Source organism: Entamoeba invadens (genome assembly GCF_000330505.1).
Source record: "Entamoeba invadens IP1 unplaced genomic scaffold scaff_1105074726711, whole genome shotgun sequence".
NCBI lineage: Eukaryota > Evosea > Mastigamoebida > Endamoebidae > Entamoeba > Entamoeba invadens.
This window is the reverse complement of record NW_004443648.1, coordinates 790,560-808,136: the sequence shown is the minus strand read 5'-3', so window position 1 is coordinate 808,136 and position 17,577 is coordinate 790,560. Positions and strand designations below refer to the sequence as shown.

Here is a 17,577-nt window from a genome sequence, read left to right as displayed (position 1 = left end):
GGACGTCCTTCGGCCTATATTCCCGTCCTTCGTCCCCATGTCCGTCCTTTCTCTTTATTATTATTTTATTTTGAATAAAAAACAATGACAATTTTTTTCTTTTTTAAAACCATTTTTACTTTTTTTATTCAATTTTACTTAAATTTGAATAAAAAGTTATAAGAAATATTTTTGACAAAAAAAGAATTTTTGAACAATATACCCAAAAATCGAGCTTTTTAAAAAGCAACTTTTTTTAAACACTAAGAGCTAAAACAAAACTATAAAACTATTTTATATGTATAATTGATTATCAAACAACTATAAAATATCTTTTAGATTACAACAATAAAACAAATGCGATAATTTTACCAATAAATATATTATTTTTTATGATTATTTATTGACATTAATAAAAAAATGAATAATAGTGAAATACCTTTCTAAATATTCTGGAAAATGCTATGTTTTCATCTCTTCTGTTTATTTAAAATTATTTAAGTGAAAAGCATATGAACCAAAAAGCATCGACTCAATTTCTTGAAACCACTTGAAACAAGAATTTTTAATATTTTTATGAGTGTTATTAATCATTTTTTTACCCATTTTACTCAAAGCACTTTTTGCAGTATAATGAACAATACGAGTTTTTGTCCCCACGTCTTATCTTTATGATATAATAAAAAGCCCATACACAAACATTTTTATAGAGATGTATCCACGTTACAACAGTTAAATCAACAAAATGGTATTATAAGAATAATAACAGCGAAATGCCATCACGATTTTATACAACCAAATTTCTTAACTTAATTAATAGTTCTTCGTACAATTCCCGAATTTTTAATAGAAATTCCACAACTTCCATTTTAAAATAACCTACGATAAAAAGAACTCGAAACTATGACCACCAAAATAGGAAGAGTTTGAACTTGGAATATAAAGAAGAACGAACAATCCAATTCGAAAGAGTTATGACTGATAAATGCTACGTCTGTCAAAAAGAGTTTGAAGATGATGAGGATCCAATTGAGATCATGAAAGGCAAATATATGGTTCACGAGGATTGTTTCGTTTGCTCCCAGTGCAAAGCTCCACTCGACAAATATTTCATGAAAGAAAAGAAGTTGATGTGCAAGGAATGCGCTTGCCCAAAATGCAAGGAGTGCGGAAAATCAATCGAAGGGAAAATCATTCGTGTCGATGAAGATAGATACCACCCCGACTGTTTCAAGTGCCCACTTTGCCACGCCGTCATCGGTGCTAAAGACTATAAAATCAGAGACAAACAAGTCATGTGCCTCGAGTGTGCTGCTAAGCCTGTCGAAAACTGAGGAGAAACCTACTGCATAATCAAATCCTTTGTGTTCACTATTATGGTTTTTTATAATTCATTTCTAGTATTATTAAAACTATCATTTTTATCTATTCCATTATAATATTTCTACTATCTGAAACTAATAAACTATAAATATATAAATGAATACTATTTATTAATTATTAAAACTATATAAAAATAAATTAAGTTAAACACTGTCAATCCAAAAACTAAAAACACTAATATAGTTAAACAACTATAAATAGTTAAATACAATTTGAGTATATGAGAAGTGAGATTGAATCTCAAACAATCACTTTGGAGTATTAGAACGGGAAAAAAATGGAAAAGAAAGCGATATGGCTGGTACAATCCACGTCACCCATCGTCTCTCATTCCCAAAGAATGTGAGCAACATTTTGGAGTGCTCCTTGAACTCCGCTTTGGTCTTGTTGCAGTCATCCTCCAACGTTGTTTACATCATCAACTCGAAGACAATGGAGGAAGTTGCTTGGATCGATAGCCACAAGAGCCAAGTCACTTCTGCTTGCTGGAACAACGAAGACGTGTTTGTCTCATACGAGGACGGCGTTGTCATACTCTTTAACACGCAGACGAAAACATCGATATTACATGTCATCTGCCCCCATCCGCTCCACTTCCTTTGCTCGAACGGTAAAGATATCTTTGGTGCCTCGTACACCTCAAACAACCAGTCTGTTGTTTACACAGTCAAGAAGTCGTTATTGACACAACTCTTCAAAATCTCTGGCTTGGTCACTTCCATGATTTATGTCAACGAGTGTATTATGGTGTCTTCAAAGGGAACCTTATATTTGTACAACTTATCAGGAAAGCTTTTGAAGAAAGAAAGCATTTCCACATCACCGCTTTCTCTTTCAGTCCAGTGCTGCAGCTTCAAGCGCAGATACGCACATCCATATAGTGAGATCAAACAGGTCAACGTCGTTTCGGCTCTTTCGACAACAGGAGACGTTTATTTCCTTCAGGTCGTTGGGAAGAACAAATTGCAGTTCATGAAGAAATACACGCTCTTCATGAATTGTTACGATTCCATCGCAGTCGACCCTTATTCGTCGTCTTGGGATAACATCAACTTCTGCATCGCAACCAAAGAATTCTGTTTCAACTGCACCACTGCGTCTTTTGAGAAGAATGAGCTGATCCCTTTCACGTATCCTCCTGTCATTTCCCTCTGCCACACAACCAAGGGAAAACTTTTCCTCTCTTCTCACAGAGGTGAAGTTGCAGTTTACGAGTGGGCTGATGTGTAATTTTATATCTATTGTTTAATACCTTTGGTTGAAAACAATACGACAAATCCTTATAATAGGGGGCAAGTAATAATTCATCTCTTGTCAGATTGAACAAATCGAAACAGTAAATTATCACTTTTCTTCGGTGATGTCTTCCTCGTCCTTGAACGTGTCGAGAAGTGCTTGTTTGTACTCGCAGAAGATTTCAGGTTTGAAGTACAGTGTCTTCCCTCCTCTGACAGAATAATTCTCAAAGCATGTGTCGAACACAATTTTGCCCTCATTTTTCCTCATCGAGTACTCCTCCAGTTTTGGTGGATTGTCGATGTACTTATTATCAAACATCGACAAAAAGTCGTTGACGGGGAGTTCGGTAATTGCCACTGATGAGAGCATGAAAGCTCTTTGTGTGTAAGTGACGAGTGTGAGTAGAATAGAAAAGTAGTATGCGTAGATAAAACTACATGGCAAGAAGAAGATGAGGAGAACAAAGAAGAGAATACCGAGGAGGAAATTGTCTTGTTCATACACAAGGGTATCGACCCTCTTTCGTAATGGGTTATATTTTGACCCCATGAATACTCGAAAGAGCGAAACAATGAGTGAGAAGTGTGCTCTTTCTAACCCTCCAAAGAACACAGAGAGCATTTGTACAGGGAAGAATATGACAGAGATCAAGTCAACCAAAAACGCTACAAGCGATGTGAATCCACAAAACAAAACGAGGATTTGGACTACATTGAACATCACCAGTACTGGCCCTCTTAAAAATAAGAGTCCATTTTTCCAGAAGTGAAGGAAGAAGAGTGACAGTGATGACAAGAAGTTGTTATAATTCTCGTTGAACTTAAACCCTGCGGGGTATGTAATAAACCATCTCACTGTATTTTCAATGAAATTGTCTAATTTGAATAACACAGGGAAAAAGTGAGCAAAAACGTTATACCGCAACAAGATGCAAAACATCACTCCACCTAAAAGATGGTCTAAAACTACCCGAATTGTGTTTTGGATATGTGAACGGTAATCCATTGTTTTAATATCACGAATTAATGTTTGCCGACTACTCACAAAATTGGTTTCCCACATCATTATCTTTGGTTTCCATACCATCGTCTTCTTCTCGTATCTTTTCGAGTTGTTTTTTTGTATTTTTCTTTTTGTTGGTAAAAAATGTTTTTAAATTTGTTTTTATAAATAACTTTTAGTAAAAATTAAACTAAATATAACTATACTATTAACCTTATTATATGGTGTAAAAATAGTTTTTTTTTTATTAATTGATATGTTCTTAAAATAGAATTAAAATAATATAGAAAAAAATTGATTTATAAAACTATATTAGATTGTAATAATTTTATAATTACATTATTGTTTTCGAATTTTCTTAATAATTATTTATACAATCTAATTACACGTTTTAACAAAAATAGTTTTTTTTGTTACAATAAAAAAAATTAATTATATAACTATTATTATATTATAATTAAATTATATCATATTAATAAATGTTTGACCTTTAATTACTTAAACAATAAAGACTCTAGATGACACTCTATAACTACTCTTAAATAGAAAAAATAACTAAAAATAATGTTACAACATTTCCAAAAAAATAATAATTCTTCCCGATTATTTTAATTTAAATGTCGAGTTGTAACACGTCTTTTTTCTCGTGAAAAATCCATAGAAAAAGTTGGATTTTTCTTATCCTTCTACAAATCCCGTTATTTTAGCCGTTAAACCAACAAATTGTTTTTTTCTCATTCGAAAAGGAAATGAAAAAAAGCAACAACACAACAACAAGTCAAAAAAGGTATTAAATCACACCAAAATTTACGTACCGTTCTTTAAAAGTACATTCCATCTCTTTTACTTCAATGTCCGCTTTTGTGCCGTCTCCTCCAGAATCTTATAAGGTTGACTCCTTTTTCGAGCTTGTTCCCACTACTCCTACAATAACTCCTGTAGTCTCTGCAACTCCATTGAACAAAACACAAGATTTCACAAAGCCCAAATTATACAAACAACTCACCCGTTCCACTCGAGGAAAGAAAAGTTGGACAACAGAACAAAAAGAGTATGCAATGGAAAAGGCACAACTTCTTGGTTTAACAAAAGCAACACGGTTTCTTCAGATACAGAACCAAGAAGTGTATGGAGACTTATCTCCATCAACTCTGCAATATTGGCTCCAACACACAAAGACGCAAACAAAATAAAAACAAGAAAAGAGGGTGTTACACAACTCAAAAGCACGCTTTTAATTACATACTATATACGACCATATAATTGTACTATCTGTTACATTCCACGGTTCTTTTTTTCTTTCATTCTTCAAATTGAAGAGAAGACTAGGGTTTGAGACATTAGACAATAAAAAATGATAAATTAACCCACTCTGCCCATACATGATAATTCTCTCTTGACCAAACGTCTTATTGCGTTGGGTTCGACATGTGTATAACGACTATTCTCTCAACAGTAAAGAACTTTTTGTTCGTCCCATTTAAGTCGGTATCTTCGATTCCTTCATACTCATTCGACAAATTGAGACACACGTTCTTTCTCAAACTCAATTTCGATATTCCAAAGCACCCGAAGTTGACATTTCCCATTTGGAACAAGCAGTCGTTATTACTAAACAACCGAATTCCACCGTCGTGTTCTTTCTTATGGAACCACCTTTTTGGTTCAGTGAACGGCACTCCGTCTTCTCTTCTTAAGCAAAAGATGAAGTGATTCTCGTCGTCGACGTCTTCGTCCAACAGCCCGATATTTTCCTTCAAATATCCTCCGAAGATGCTTCCCTTCTTATCAAAACTGATAAAGAAGCAATTAGGTTTAAACATGACCTTTCCATTGAAATTAGTATTGTCCTCTATCTCCTCATTCTCGGAGTCATATAAGATATCACACACCTTTAATCCACTCCATTCTTGAAAGACTTCAAGTAACTCCCCAAGTTCCATCAATTCTTCATCTTCATTAAACACTTCCCGTCGGATCTCTTGTTGAATGTTCTCTTCCTCTTCTTTCTGAAGTCGTATCCGTTCCTCTTCTAATAACTTCCGCTCTTTCTCAACTTCTTCCCTCTTTTGGGCTTCAATCATCTCACTCTTCCGCTTCTCCTCTTCTTTCAATTTCTTCTCCTCACGTTTCCCAAGACGGACTTTACTCTTCCGGTTCTCTTTCTCTTCCTCCTTCTCGTCTTTCTTTTTAAATAAACTTCTCCGGCGCTCGTTCGACTCAACGGATGACTTGGATGCACTTTTGGCTAATTTGGAATGCGACTCACTCGAGAGACAAGACGAGATGCCTTTGATCTCTTCGATTTGGCTCTGAAGCATTCCAAAGTTGTCTTCACAGAACTTCTTGAGGTTCGTTAATTCCGTTTGGATTTGTGTGTCAACACTCTTGACTCCAATGGTCAGTGAACTTGGCGAGGAAGTTCTTCCAACAAGAGAAGTTGTTGGTGTGACGGGTTTATTGAGTTTGGCTTCAACTGCGTCCAACCGCTTTTTGATTTGATTTGTATCGAAGTCGTCTTCGTTCAAAAGGTCGCACAAGTTGTCGGCGGCGTCTTTTGTTACCGAGTGGATTTCGTCCGGACTAATTTGGTAAAATGAAGTGAGTGAGTCTTGGTCTTCTTTGTTCAGCTGATGTTTGCACAGAAAGTCACATACCAGTGCTTTTGTATTAATGCCAAGAGCTTTAAGTAAATTCACTGCGTTTACAGTAGCTAACAACCCAATGATATTAGTTATTACCACTTTCATTGGGCCATCTGGGATGTCTTTCAATCCACTTGCTACGTCTGAGATGGCTTGAGGACTTACAAGCATTGCACACTAAGTATTATTTAGAGTTCAAATTAAACTGGTTGTTTTTTAATTCAAAAGTAACAGACATTTTTGGGAATCAATTTCGTTAAAACAATTCTTTTGTTTTTTAAGTCAGTGAATTGTTCACTGACTCATTAAAACAACTAAATCCTGCCAAAAAAGAACAGAAAAATTGAATTGAAATTCTGTCTCTAGTTCTATTGTTGAAAGTATTTTGTTGTTCCCATTTTTATTTCCTAAATTTATATTAATTAATTTGTTAAAATATATAGTATAAAATTATTAATTAAATTAAGAATAAGACATTTATGGGACTTTGTTCTACCTGAAAAATAACTAAAAAAAGAAGATAAACGAATTATCGATGTATTTTTAACTTTGTTTGGGTTTTCAACCTTTACTAGTGCTTATTATAAATAAACTATTAATTATTAATTTGTTTCTCTATTAATTCACAAGATATAAAAATAGAAATAGATTTTTATACATTTCGAAAAAACACCACACACTTATAATTAATTCAAAGTTAAAGTAAAAAAATATTATAAATTTACTATACTAAAGTTCGTAAGTAAACACACAAATCAATCAATTGCACCATCTTAAACTTGTGTAAGGTGTTCTCTCTGTGGCTTTCTGATCATAAAGACTTTCACGGTGTCCGTTGAATTGACACCGTCAAGGTTCTGTGGTGTAATAAAAATGTACTGTCTTCTTCCTGCACTCTGGACTGTTTCCATTAAAGTCTCAATTGCAATTTTCCTTGATATCGAATCCTTTTTATTAGATTAAATATAATATAATTTGTAAATAACGTTTAAATATGTATTATAATATCATGTATATACTTTAAAATAAATTATATATTATAATATATTAATAATATATTATAATATACGTGCTATGTAGTTTAATTTAAATAATTTAAATAATGTACTAATCAAACCATATACACATCGAATTCGTCCATGGCTCTGAACGGACAATCCACAACATTCCACAACGAAAGTAATAGACAGACTGTTGAGAAACTTTTCTCTCCACCTGACAAGGTCTTTGCATCTCTCTCTTTCTGGCTATTCAGAGACACTTCAATATCCAATTCCTTTTTTGTATGGTCAAGTCGCACTCTTCCACTACACCCAGGCTTCTTCTTCAAATATTGTTCAAACAACTGGATCGTTTTTGTCGATGTTTGTCGAAGTAAATATTTGTACTTCGTTTTTCTCTTCTCCAACTCAGCTTCTAACACTTTCGAAGTTCTTCGAATTTCACAAAGTTGTTTGTTAATTCGTTCAAGTTGCTCACTTTTTTTCTCAAAATCCCTCTCCACTTCGTCATAATCGATTCGCTCCTTATTAATCTCTTCTTGCTTCTTTTCACACTTCGCTTTTTCCCGCAATATCATTTCAACTGTTTTGTTTGTTTCAACATACTTAAATTCGCTAGCTACTTCTTTTAGTTCGTATAACCGCGTTTGTTGCTCGCTCAGTTCTTCTGCAACTTTCTCGTATTGTTGTTTTATGAGTTGTAAATGGGAGTCTCCCTCCATTTTTTCCTCTTGCCACGTCTCAATGTTGTTACCAAGTTCAGCCGAACTCTTGTGAATAAGTCTCATCTCGCCCTCTTTTGACTTGATGTCGACCTTCGACTTTTCCAATTCCATGCGTTTATTTTCCACGTCATCTTTGAGTTCCTTTTTTCGCGCAATTTTCTCGTTTATTTCATCAGAGAGTTTCTTTGCTTTCTCCAAAAACGTGTTGTAGTTCTCCTCCAACTCTTCAACATCCGCCATTTCTTTGATTGTAATGTTTTCCGCCTCTTTCTTTTTTGACAAAGCAGACCGCGTGTCTTTTTCACAAAGTCTCAAGCGGGTTCTTACTTTGGCGATTTGTTTGTTGCATGCAGAGCGCTCTTTGTCAATGTCATTTCGAATCGCTTCATTTCCCGCGAGGTCTGCTCTCATATGTTTTAACAAGTCCTCCGACTCTGTGATAGCCAGATTCACATCCTTTCTTGCTTTTTGTCATTGCATTGATGACACGCGTTATACTCAAAATGAAAGTAAACAAACCGTACAGCGATTGTTGTGGAATTCTATAAGGGAAAAAACCCTCAGTCTGCCCACTTCTCTGCATTAAACTTCCATTCTGTAAATAAATCTGTTTTGCGCCAAGGTTCATCATGCCTTTGCCTTCCCCTCGATTGATGGCAACAGCAACAGCATCTATTTTGATGTGATCAACCAACACGTTGAACGCAACGGTTGACCTTATATCGATAACGTCAAGTAAACTTTGGTACTTTTGTTTGTTTGTTTGGTATCTGTTATTGCCGTACTTGATGTTGTACACAAAAACTTGCACATCAAACCGCGTCTTTTGCCCCAACTCTCTCAATTTCCTTTTGTCATTTTCAGACCTCACAATAAATGACGCCAACGTTGCTCTCTTCACACAATTCTCAACTGCATGGTTCCATTTGGTGTCTTTTAACGTAATCTGCTCACCAATCGGCCCAACCACCTCGTACTCAAAAGTTGTTTGCGCGATTTCCTTTAACAAAAGTGGCATGTTTTGATGATAAATAGCCATCACATCCCGTTTTTGGTTCTTCAAGTTTTGCAGATTCTTTTCTTCGTCGACAATTCTGTTTTTCAATTTCTTGTAATCGTCGTCGACGCCGCCATACCTTCTTGCTTTCTCTTGCATCTCGACTTCAAGGGGTTTAAGTTCCTCTCTTGTGCTCTCCTCGCTCTTCTTACACTTCTCAATTTCTATTTCAGCAAGTCGGATCTTATTGTTTTTGTCTTGAATTGCGTTTTCCATATCTTTCTCGTCGTGCGACTTTGCTTCTTCCAAACCATCTTTCAACAGTTGTACCCTCTTCTTTGTCGTTTCAAGACTGTTTTTCTTATCTTCAATTTCTAAAAGTAAGTTTTGCAATTTCTTTCTTGCTTCCACAACACTTGTACTTGCATCATTTTTCACTTCCTCAAGTTGTTTGAGTTCGTTAACAACAGTTCCAACTTGTTTATTGTAATTTTGTATTTGTTGTAAAGCCTGTTGTATTTTATTTTCTATGACATCTTGACTGAATTCGTTGATCTTTGTCTTGAGTATGACACAGTGTTGTTCTGTACTTTTTACAGCAAGACATTGGTCTCGAACATTTGCCCACGCGGCCTCCGCCTCCAAATTTTTGACAATATTCTTCAACTCTTTAATACTCTTTGCAGCTTCCAACTTCATTTTTAACGCATCGACTTGCATTTCCATCGCGGGTATTCCCTCTTTTTTTGTATCGATTTGTTTCTGTGCTTTCGCGCACAATTCCTCCGCCAATTTATAATTGTCGATGACGCTTTCAAGTTGTGTTGCTTGTAAGAAGAATTTGTATTTGTCTGTTGCTTTCGTCGCAGTCAAAAATGTTTTTGATGTTTCTTGCATGAGTAAAATACAGGGGTTATCAAATGGAATGTTGAAATGATCCAATACTTCATTGACATCACTCGCTTTGTTCCCAACTAGACGAGGCTTCTCGCCATCTATTAAACCTACCACTTTATATGACCCACTCCCTTCCTTTGTTATCTTCCGTTCAAAAGAAATGGTGTCGCCGTACTTCTCACGGTCTAAACTCCCATCACCTATGTTGTTGAGGTGAACAATCACCTTACAGTACGTCTCACCCGTTTTAATAACATCCGCAGCTCGCTTCCCACGAGACGTGAACTGCGCCTTCGCACCAAAACAAATTGCGAGAGCAACTAATATCGCCGATTTACCGGAACCGTTTTCTCCAACAATGAAATTCACTTGTGGTGACAAGTCAAGAAGAAGATGGCGATGACACATGAAATTTTCCAACTCTATACGCTTGATCGTTCCACAAACTCCTTTTGACATGTTGTCGGATTTTGTGATTGAAAGAATTTTTTTATTTTTTTGTTTTTTATTTTTTTAAATAACTCAATAATATTTATTTTCTATTTTTTGTTATTTTGATTTTTTTTTATTTTTTTAAAATAACATTTCAAAAATTAAAAAAAATTATTTTCATTTTTTAATGTTATGATTATTGTAAAAAATATCTAATTTATACTAAAGATTTTTATTAACATAAACATTTTTTTAAATTAAAAATGTTTTTTTATTTAAAACAAGATTAAATTTAATTAAATGTGACATTAAAATACTATTAAATTGAAATAATTGACTTTATAATTGTTAAACCAACTTATTAAAATTAAAATAGTGCTTTGTTGAATTAAAAATACAACAATTCCCGAAATTTTAGTTTAATAACATAAACAAAAAAACCATTTTTTTAAAAAACGTTTGTTGTAAATCGACCCAACACTTAAATTTGTCTAATTATTGCTATACTATATACAAATAGTAAAACAAATTATAACATTAACTAGTCTCAAGAAACTTCAAAACAGAGGAAGAAGCAAAAACGCTGTCAGAGATGCATCACAATCTCTATCTTACACTTGTCAGAACGCCGAACTTTAAAAGCCCAATTTTTGGATGTTAGTGATACTTACTGGTCTACGCAACGTTTTATACAAGACGGTGACGAAGTCAATGCCTGCTGTCAACAAGGTTCAAAGCCGTCGGATGAAGTCCCTCGACATTTTTTTCTTAATGATGACACACCTTGCGGGTGTTGGGGTATATATCACCTTTGTCCCGACCGCATGGTGGATCCACCCATCACCGGACGCTCACCACAACTCCAATGAATTACTCAAACTTATTGCTGTCTCAACATATATTGGCAATTTCATTAAGAACTTATTCGCGTGTCCGAGGCCTGCCGGTGTGTGGCAACCAAAGAAAGAAATTGATTTTGGAATGCCCTCGAACCACACAATGAATGCAGTGGCGAATGCCCTCTTTTTAATCGACGTGCTCAACCCAAATTGGGTTGGGGTCATATTTTTGTTGTGCTACGCTCTTGTCGTTGCTGTAAGCAGAGTGTACACAGGGGTTCATACACCAGCTGACGTCGTTGTAGGAGCAATGTTAGGGATTTTCTCGTTTGGATTTTACAAACTCTTCCCAGACCTTCCACGTACTTTCACATTTGTTGTGATATTATTTGTCGTTCACTACGTGTTGCTGACATTACATCCGTTGTGTTTCTCGCGATACACTCCATGTTACTGGAGATCTACGGTTGGGTTGGGATATTGTCTTCTCTGCTTCATTTTGGACGTCGCCGATTACCACACTGATGTCGAAGACACGCCACCGTACTCGTGCTCGATCAAACATCCCTTCGAGTTGTGTAAAGCGTTTGCAACAGGCGGTTTAGTCACTTCGGTTTGTGGGATTGTGTTCTTACTTCTTCGGTGGTTCCTTTCGAAACAAACTACATTCCTTGACAAGTACGGGAAGTTTTCAAACAAATTCAGAGCTTACTGTCATTTAGACCCGCTTGAGTTTGACGATAACATGAACATGACAAGCAGAATTTATACAGTGCAATTTTTCACGTATTACATCAGTGGAATGTTGATCGCATTTTTCGCTACAGTGATTTCCCCGATTGTTGTACAAAAGTACATCCCTAATTTGTTCACAAAGGATCTCTGCAGCACTCTAGCGTCAAGTAAATAAATTTTTATTATTTATCGACTCAACAAGCAAAGGAATTTTAATATTGATTTATTAACTTAATTTATAGTTTTTTATTTTATTACCATTATTAAACAAGACATCTATTCTAACTCCTATACAATATAGTTCGAAAAATTATTTAAATATAAATTGTTGTACAACAAATTGTATTTTAAACTGTTTCTCATAGCAACTTAGAATTCATACAACAGACCAACAAATCTTTAAAAACAAAGAGTGTATGTTTTTGGCAATAATTTTGTTCACATTAGTCTTTTCTCAACAACAAGAGAAAGAGTTGTTGACAACTTTCTTTGACATTTTGAATGGTGAAAATTGGGTGATACGCACCAACTGGAAAAGCGAGAGAAGTGTTTGTGAATGGTACGGTGTTGAGTGTGAAGATGGAAAAGTTTTATCTTTGAATCTTTCTTCAAACAATTTAAAAGGTGAAGTTCCTCCTCTTTTTGTATTACAACATGTGAAGAAAATCGATGTATCAAACAACCAAATAACTGGGCTCTTAACTTCTTTCAATGGACTTCAAAGACTTGACACTCTTATCATCTCAAACAACTTATTTAAAGGATTTGCAAATGTACTTGGAACCTCTTTAAAGCATTTTAAAGCCGCCAACAATGCCTTTGACGATGTATTTTACTTTCTCAAAAACAATGTATTCCTTGAGACTTTAGATCTCTCGTACAATAGTATTCGAACTATTCCACGTGCATTAAACAAGTTATCCAACCTCATATCGTTGAATATGAAACACAACAAAATCACTTCTGAAATACCGCCAATGGCCGCTTTAGTCAATTTGGAGTCTTGTGACTTCAGTGAGAACACAATAGTCGGAACAATACCAAACTCACTAGGTACTCTTCCAAGACTTGTTGATATCAATTTGAGTAAGAGTAATCTTTCTGGTCCAATTCCACATTCCCTCTTTCTAGGAAAGTCCTTAGAAAAAGTCGACATTTCATATACTCATCTCTCTGGCCATTTAGTCGGTCTTGACAAAGCAAAACACCTCAAGAAAATAGACATGAAAAACACGCAAATCACTGGCAAAATACCAAGTCTGTTTGGGTCGAGTCTCACCGAGTTAGACGTCACCAACACTTCAATTGAATGTCCGATTCTTGCTGTAAATAAGTTGAAGGTCATCTCCGACTGCCCAGAAAGAGTACGTATAACTCTTCATGGAATGTCAAAATGTGGGGATTTCACAAATGCGATCAACAATGCTATTGCACCACTCAATCGGGAATTGGAGGATATAGTGGACTATACCTTTGGGTGGATAGTAACACCAACACCAGAGAAAGTGACTGGATACTCTTCGATGCATGGAGATACGGAGGTGGATGGGGACTTCTTGTTTTCATGTTCCAATGAAGTGTATAATTCGACAGTAGCACTCAACCTCTATCAATGTATGAGTCGTGTGTTATATTTAATTCCATCGAACTTGTATGACTGTACGCAGAAACTTGGAATAGACCCAATACCTATATCAGATTGTATGATGGGAGAGGTGGGACAAAAACTGATGAAAGAAGGACTGCAAGATGTGGAAAGACTCGCTTCGCATTGGTCACCTACTATTTATATCAACGAGGAATTGTATTGTTTGTACGATACAAACGAATGCAAAGCTATGTACTTGGAAGATTGGATTAGAGATGTGTGTCTGGAGTATAAAGGATATAATAAACCAAAAGCCTGTTATGTCTAATTTGGAGTTCTTTGTTTTTCCTTTTTTTGTTGAACAATAAGTCATCAATTTTTTGAAGTATTTCAATGAACCTTAAGTTTTCAAAAACTTATAGTTTGCATTGTTTAACTTATTTTATTAATAAGTGTTTGATTTATGTTTTATTACAGAATAATAACACAAACATGTAAAAAAGGTAAAATGAAAAAAACAAATGTATTAATTTGATTCTAGTTTTTAAACTTAATTAATTAATGATGTTTTTTGTAGAATGTTTGTGCCGTGTTTGTGGATTCTTTATTATGAAAGTCGAATTGACTCCAATTCGACTACACCATGGAATTGGTTTTACTCACTTTAAGACACAAAAGTATTGAAATAATATTTATATATTGTTTTCTAAAAAAAATGTGAATCTGTAGAGTCTGTCTGTTGTCTTTTTTTATGCTAATTGATTATCATTGTTAAACTATAAATTAAAGTTTATATTTCATTTTTTAAAAAAATATTATTGAAAACTATAGTTAAATAGTACTTAAATTAATATTAATTAATTTCAGTATTCAAAAACCATAAAAGAGTCTTCTTCTGTTGTTGGTAGGAAAGATGGTAGGATTTCTATTTCAATGCGAAATACCTTTCTATCAAAAACAGCAACTTTGACGCAAAGGACACCTTATAAGCCAATTGAAAATCAACCACAATATCAGATGAAACAAATCCTCTTTATAGCACTCATTTGCTCTGCACTTGCGTTCAGAGGAAGACATGAGAAGCCAATTGAAGACTCACAAGTCCCAGAAGGTTCAATAGCACCACCCGAGTTCCCACATGATGACCACAACCACGGTCCTCACTTCCCACATCCGCCACACGTGCCTTGTGAAGATGGAAGTGAGTCTTGTGACTCAACCATCCCACCACCTTTCCCACCAAAAGACGGTTCAGATGTGCCATTTGGTTCAGAAGTCCCACACTTCCCACCACACCATCCACATGATGACAACTCAACTGCTCCTTTTGAAGGATCAATGGACTCTCGTGTCCCTGCACCTTTTCCATTTGGTCCAAAACATCCAGAACACAACAACCACATTCAGAAGGACCCAAGAAATGAACGAAAGAGAGTCGTCAAACAAGCAGGAAAGTTTTAAGGAAATAATTCATTTGTTACTAAAAGATTAGTTCTTTTATTATTAAAAATTTATATGATTTTGGTTCAAAAGTTACATGATTTTATTTTTTTTCTTGTTTTCGAGTATTATGAATGTAGTTAATTATGGTTTATTTTATAATAAATTTTACAAACTTTATATAATTGTTAAACTATGGATATACTAAACATAATTTTTTTAATGAGTATAGTTTGTTTTATAGTAAAACGACGAATATCTAATTTTGAATAGTTAAAGTGAGTTACTTTATGTTAATATGAGTTATAGCTGTTCGGCGACTTTATAGTCCCTTTGAAAATCGCCGACTTTATAGTGGTTTTAAAAGTCGCTGACCTAAATATTTAGTTAAATAACTATTCAAAATACCATTTATCATTTAAAAGATATTGAAAAAATAAACCATATAAATCTAATATAATTATTATTAAAAAATAAAATGAAAAAATATCGTCCCAATTATATCTTCTCAAATCATTTTTTAAATTATATTTATATGATTATAATATAACAAATTATAACAACTAATGTGTTTTTACACATTTTTGAGACAAAAATGAATATGGTATAATTTATTAAAGTTAATAGTTGTTTAGTTCTAAAAGAAGTCAGCGACTTTTGAAGGAACTTAAAAAGTCGCAGAACAGCCATAAGTTAAACTTGTCATACTATATTATTATTATTATTATTATTATTATTATTATTATTATTATTATTATTATTATTATTATTATTATTATTATTCCTTACTTTCAAAACAGTAAAAAAACATTATATGTTGAGCCACTGCTTATCATTAAGTTAAAGAAGGTCATTTGATTGTAAAAGTCCACTCAGAGATGAAGACGTATGTATTTATCATGGTTGATCACACTAAATTCTCATCATTGTGGCGATTAGATGACAAATTTTTTGTTTTTATACCTCAGCTTTGTTTTTAACAATATTATTTTTTATTATTTCAATACTATTTAAACTATACACATTTTGAAAATACCAACTAAAAACTAACTGAAAAAATTTATAAATTCTTTCTTTTTTTCATTTTTTACTATTTCTATTTTTAAATATATATATATATATAGTTGTTATAATAATTTTATTATAAAATAACTACAGTCAATAATGTATATTTGTGGTACAAGAATAGATAACTGGTTTGTCTTATTTTTCAAATCAAAAGTTCATTTAAAAATAATTTCTTGAATTTGGATTGTTTATTGAATTAAAACCTAATTTTACTTTAAAATAACTTTCAAAATAAAAAAACAATTTCACATTCTACTTTATGACAAATAGATGTGTATTATTTGAAAAAAGAGACACTTTTGACTGGTATTGTTGATTTCTAATAATGTGTTGGAATTCATTATCATTTCATTGTATTATAATTAATAGTTATGTTATTATAAAATATACTACTATTTAAGAATTAAAACAATTTCTTAATTAATAAAAGAAATTAAAACCAAAAAATTTTAATAATAAAAAACCAATAAAAAATGCTAAAATAAGAATTAAAGGAATTTGACGCCAGTTGGGTAGAGTGGGTCAGTAGTAACACCACAAGTATTTCCTTCAGCCGCCATCAAGATGTAACCTTTGTCACCCCAAGATGTTCCCCATGAATTTCTGACAATCCAATAAGCAGCGCCATCGAGTGTTCCATATCCAACAGCGGCGACTTCGTGGTTCAAATCGAAGTAACCTGTTCCGCACTTAGTATCTGTGTAAACTCCTGTCTTGTACAATTGGAACTTAGCAGAAGATGCATCAATAGAGACATCAACAACACCATCGACCAAAGCCGCCTTCAATTCGGCGTCGTTCTTTCTTGGGACTGAATTGTAGCCAGTGATAGTCGCATACTTCTTGCTGACATCAACAGTGCAACTTCCATCAACTGCTGTGTATGGGTAATCCTTCTCTTGGACAATACCATTAGCCTTGATATACTCATAAGCATTCTTTCCAAGTCCACCATTGCATCCGTTGTTGCCTTGTTCCTTTGAGCATTGCACTAATTGTTCCTCAGACAAATCAAGTGTTTGGTAATCCCCACCAATCATCAATAATCTTCCCTCAAGAGATGCAGTTGATCCAAATGTATAACATGAACCACATTGGGCTTGATCTCTAATGGGAGTCACTTTGTTGCTTGTTCTCAAGTCAAGGGACTCGGGTGCTGATCTATTCAAATACACGGGAACACTCTTGTCATCCTTTCTAATCAACTTGAGTTGAGCGCGATACTCGGCGTTGGTCATAGCAGCAAAGGGACCCTCATTTGATAACTGGAACTTGTGTTCCTTGTTGAACATGGAGACATAGCGAGAGTTTGCAGTGAAGATTGCTCTTCTTCGGAGCGCTTCAACAGCACTGAAGCGTTTGTTGTACTTTGCGGTCCACGCCTGGAAGTCAAGTGCACTTGCAAGTGCAATCAAGAGAAATCCGATCATTGATGTTATGAGTTACTAATGAAAATTTTTTTATACTCATTTCTAACTTTACGACTTTTCGCTCTGCTTGGCTTTTTCTCGCTTTGAATTTTTGCTGTGAAATAAAACCAAAAATCAAAGCACTTTGAGTTGAATATACTATTCCTTTATAATAAATAGAATTAGAATTAATGAATA

The 17,577-nt window shown here is 34.2% G+C and overlaps 10 protein-coding genes across 10 annotated transcripts; 6 read left to right on the top strand and 4 right to left on the bottom strand.

The window, feature by feature from the left end:
* Positions 1 to 953: 953 nt before the first annotated feature.
* Positions 954 to 1,313, top strand: EIN_058010 (hypothetical protein; the record flags this gene model as incomplete). Its single annotated transcript, XM_004260109.1, has 1 exon — positions 954 to 1,313. The coding sequence occupies one exon, from the start codon at positions 954 to 956 to the stop codon at positions 1,311 to 1,313; it is 360 nt and encodes a 119-aa protein (XP_004260157.1).
* A 343-nt stretch (positions 1,314 to 1,656) lies between these two features.
* Positions 1,657 to 2,592, top strand: EIN_058000 (hypothetical protein; the record flags this gene model as incomplete). The annotated part of the gene is made up of 1 exon (XM_004260108.1): positions 1,657 to 2,592. One exon carries the CDS (start codon positions 1,657 to 1,659, stop codon positions 2,590 to 2,592), a length of 936 nt encoding a protein of 311 aa, XP_004260156.1.
* Positions 2,593 to 2,706: 114 nt separating this feature from the next.
* On the bottom strand, positions 2,707 to 3,687 carry EIN_057990 (hypothetical protein; the record flags this gene model as incomplete). Its single annotated transcript, XM_004260107.1, has 1 exon — positions 2,707 to 3,687. The coding sequence occupies one exon, from the start codon at positions 3,685 to 3,687 to the stop codon at positions 2,707 to 2,709; it is 981 nt and encodes a 326-aa protein (XP_004260155.1).
* Positions 3,688 to 4,454: 767 nt separating this feature from the next.
* EIN_057980 (hypothetical protein) lies at positions 4,455 to 4,796 on the top strand (the record flags this gene model as incomplete). The annotated part of the gene is made up of 1 exon (XM_004260106.1): positions 4,455 to 4,796. The coding sequence occupies one exon, from the start codon at positions 4,455 to 4,457 to the stop codon at positions 4,794 to 4,796; it is 342 nt and encodes a 113-aa protein (XP_004260154.1).
* Positions 4,797 to 5,012: 216 nt separating this feature from the next.
* EIN_057970 (hypothetical protein) lies at positions 5,013 to 6,419 on the bottom strand (the record flags this gene model as incomplete). The annotated part of the gene is made up of 1 exon (XM_004260105.1): positions 5,013 to 6,419. The coding sequence occupies one exon, from the start codon at positions 6,417 to 6,419 to the stop codon at positions 5,013 to 5,015; it is 1,407 nt and encodes a 468-aa protein (XP_004260153.1).
* A 602-nt stretch (positions 6,420 to 7,021) lies between these two features.
* EIN_057960 (structural maintenance of chromosomes protein, putative) lies at positions 7,022 to 10,327 on the bottom strand (the record flags this gene model as incomplete). Its single annotated transcript, XM_004260104.1, has 3 exons — positions 7,022 to 7,195; positions 7,366 to 8,438; positions 8,494 to 10,327. The coding sequence occupies 3 exons, from the start codon at positions 10,325 to 10,327 to the stop codon at positions 7,022 to 7,024; spliced, it is 3,081 nt and encodes a 1,026-aa protein (XP_004260152.1).
* A 627-nt stretch (positions 10,328 to 10,954) lies between these two features.
* EIN_057950 (sphingosine-1-phosphate phosphohydrolase, putative) lies at positions 10,955 to 12,049 on the top strand (the record flags this gene model as incomplete). The annotated part of the gene is made up of 1 exon (XM_004260103.1): positions 10,955 to 12,049. One exon carries the CDS (start codon positions 10,955 to 10,957, stop codon positions 12,047 to 12,049), a length of 1,095 nt encoding a protein of 364 aa, XP_004260151.1.
* Positions 12,050 to 12,290: 241 nt separating this feature from the next.
* Positions 12,291 to 13,790, top strand: EIN_057940 (polygalacturonase inhibitor 2 precursor, putative; the record flags this gene model as incomplete). Its single annotated transcript, XM_004260102.1, has 1 exon — positions 12,291 to 13,790. One exon carries the CDS (start codon positions 12,291 to 12,293, stop codon positions 13,788 to 13,790), a length of 1,500 nt encoding a protein of 499 aa, XP_004260150.1.
* A 689-nt stretch (positions 13,791 to 14,479) lies between these two features.
* Positions 14,480 to 14,923, top strand: EIN_057930 (hypothetical protein; the record flags this gene model as incomplete). The annotated part of the gene is made up of 1 exon (XM_004260101.1): positions 14,480 to 14,923. One exon carries the CDS (start codon positions 14,480 to 14,482, stop codon positions 14,921 to 14,923), a length of 444 nt encoding a protein of 147 aa, XP_004260149.1.
* A 1,535-nt stretch (positions 14,924 to 16,458) lies between these two features.
* EIN_057920 (cysteine proteinase 3 precursor, putative) lies at positions 16,459 to 17,400 on the bottom strand (the record flags this gene model as incomplete). Its single annotated transcript, XM_004260100.1, has 1 exon — positions 16,459 to 17,400. One exon carries the CDS (start codon positions 17,398 to 17,400, stop codon positions 16,459 to 16,461), a length of 942 nt encoding a protein of 313 aa, XP_004260148.1.
* Between the last annotated feature and the right edge of the window lie 177 nt (positions 17,401 to 17,577).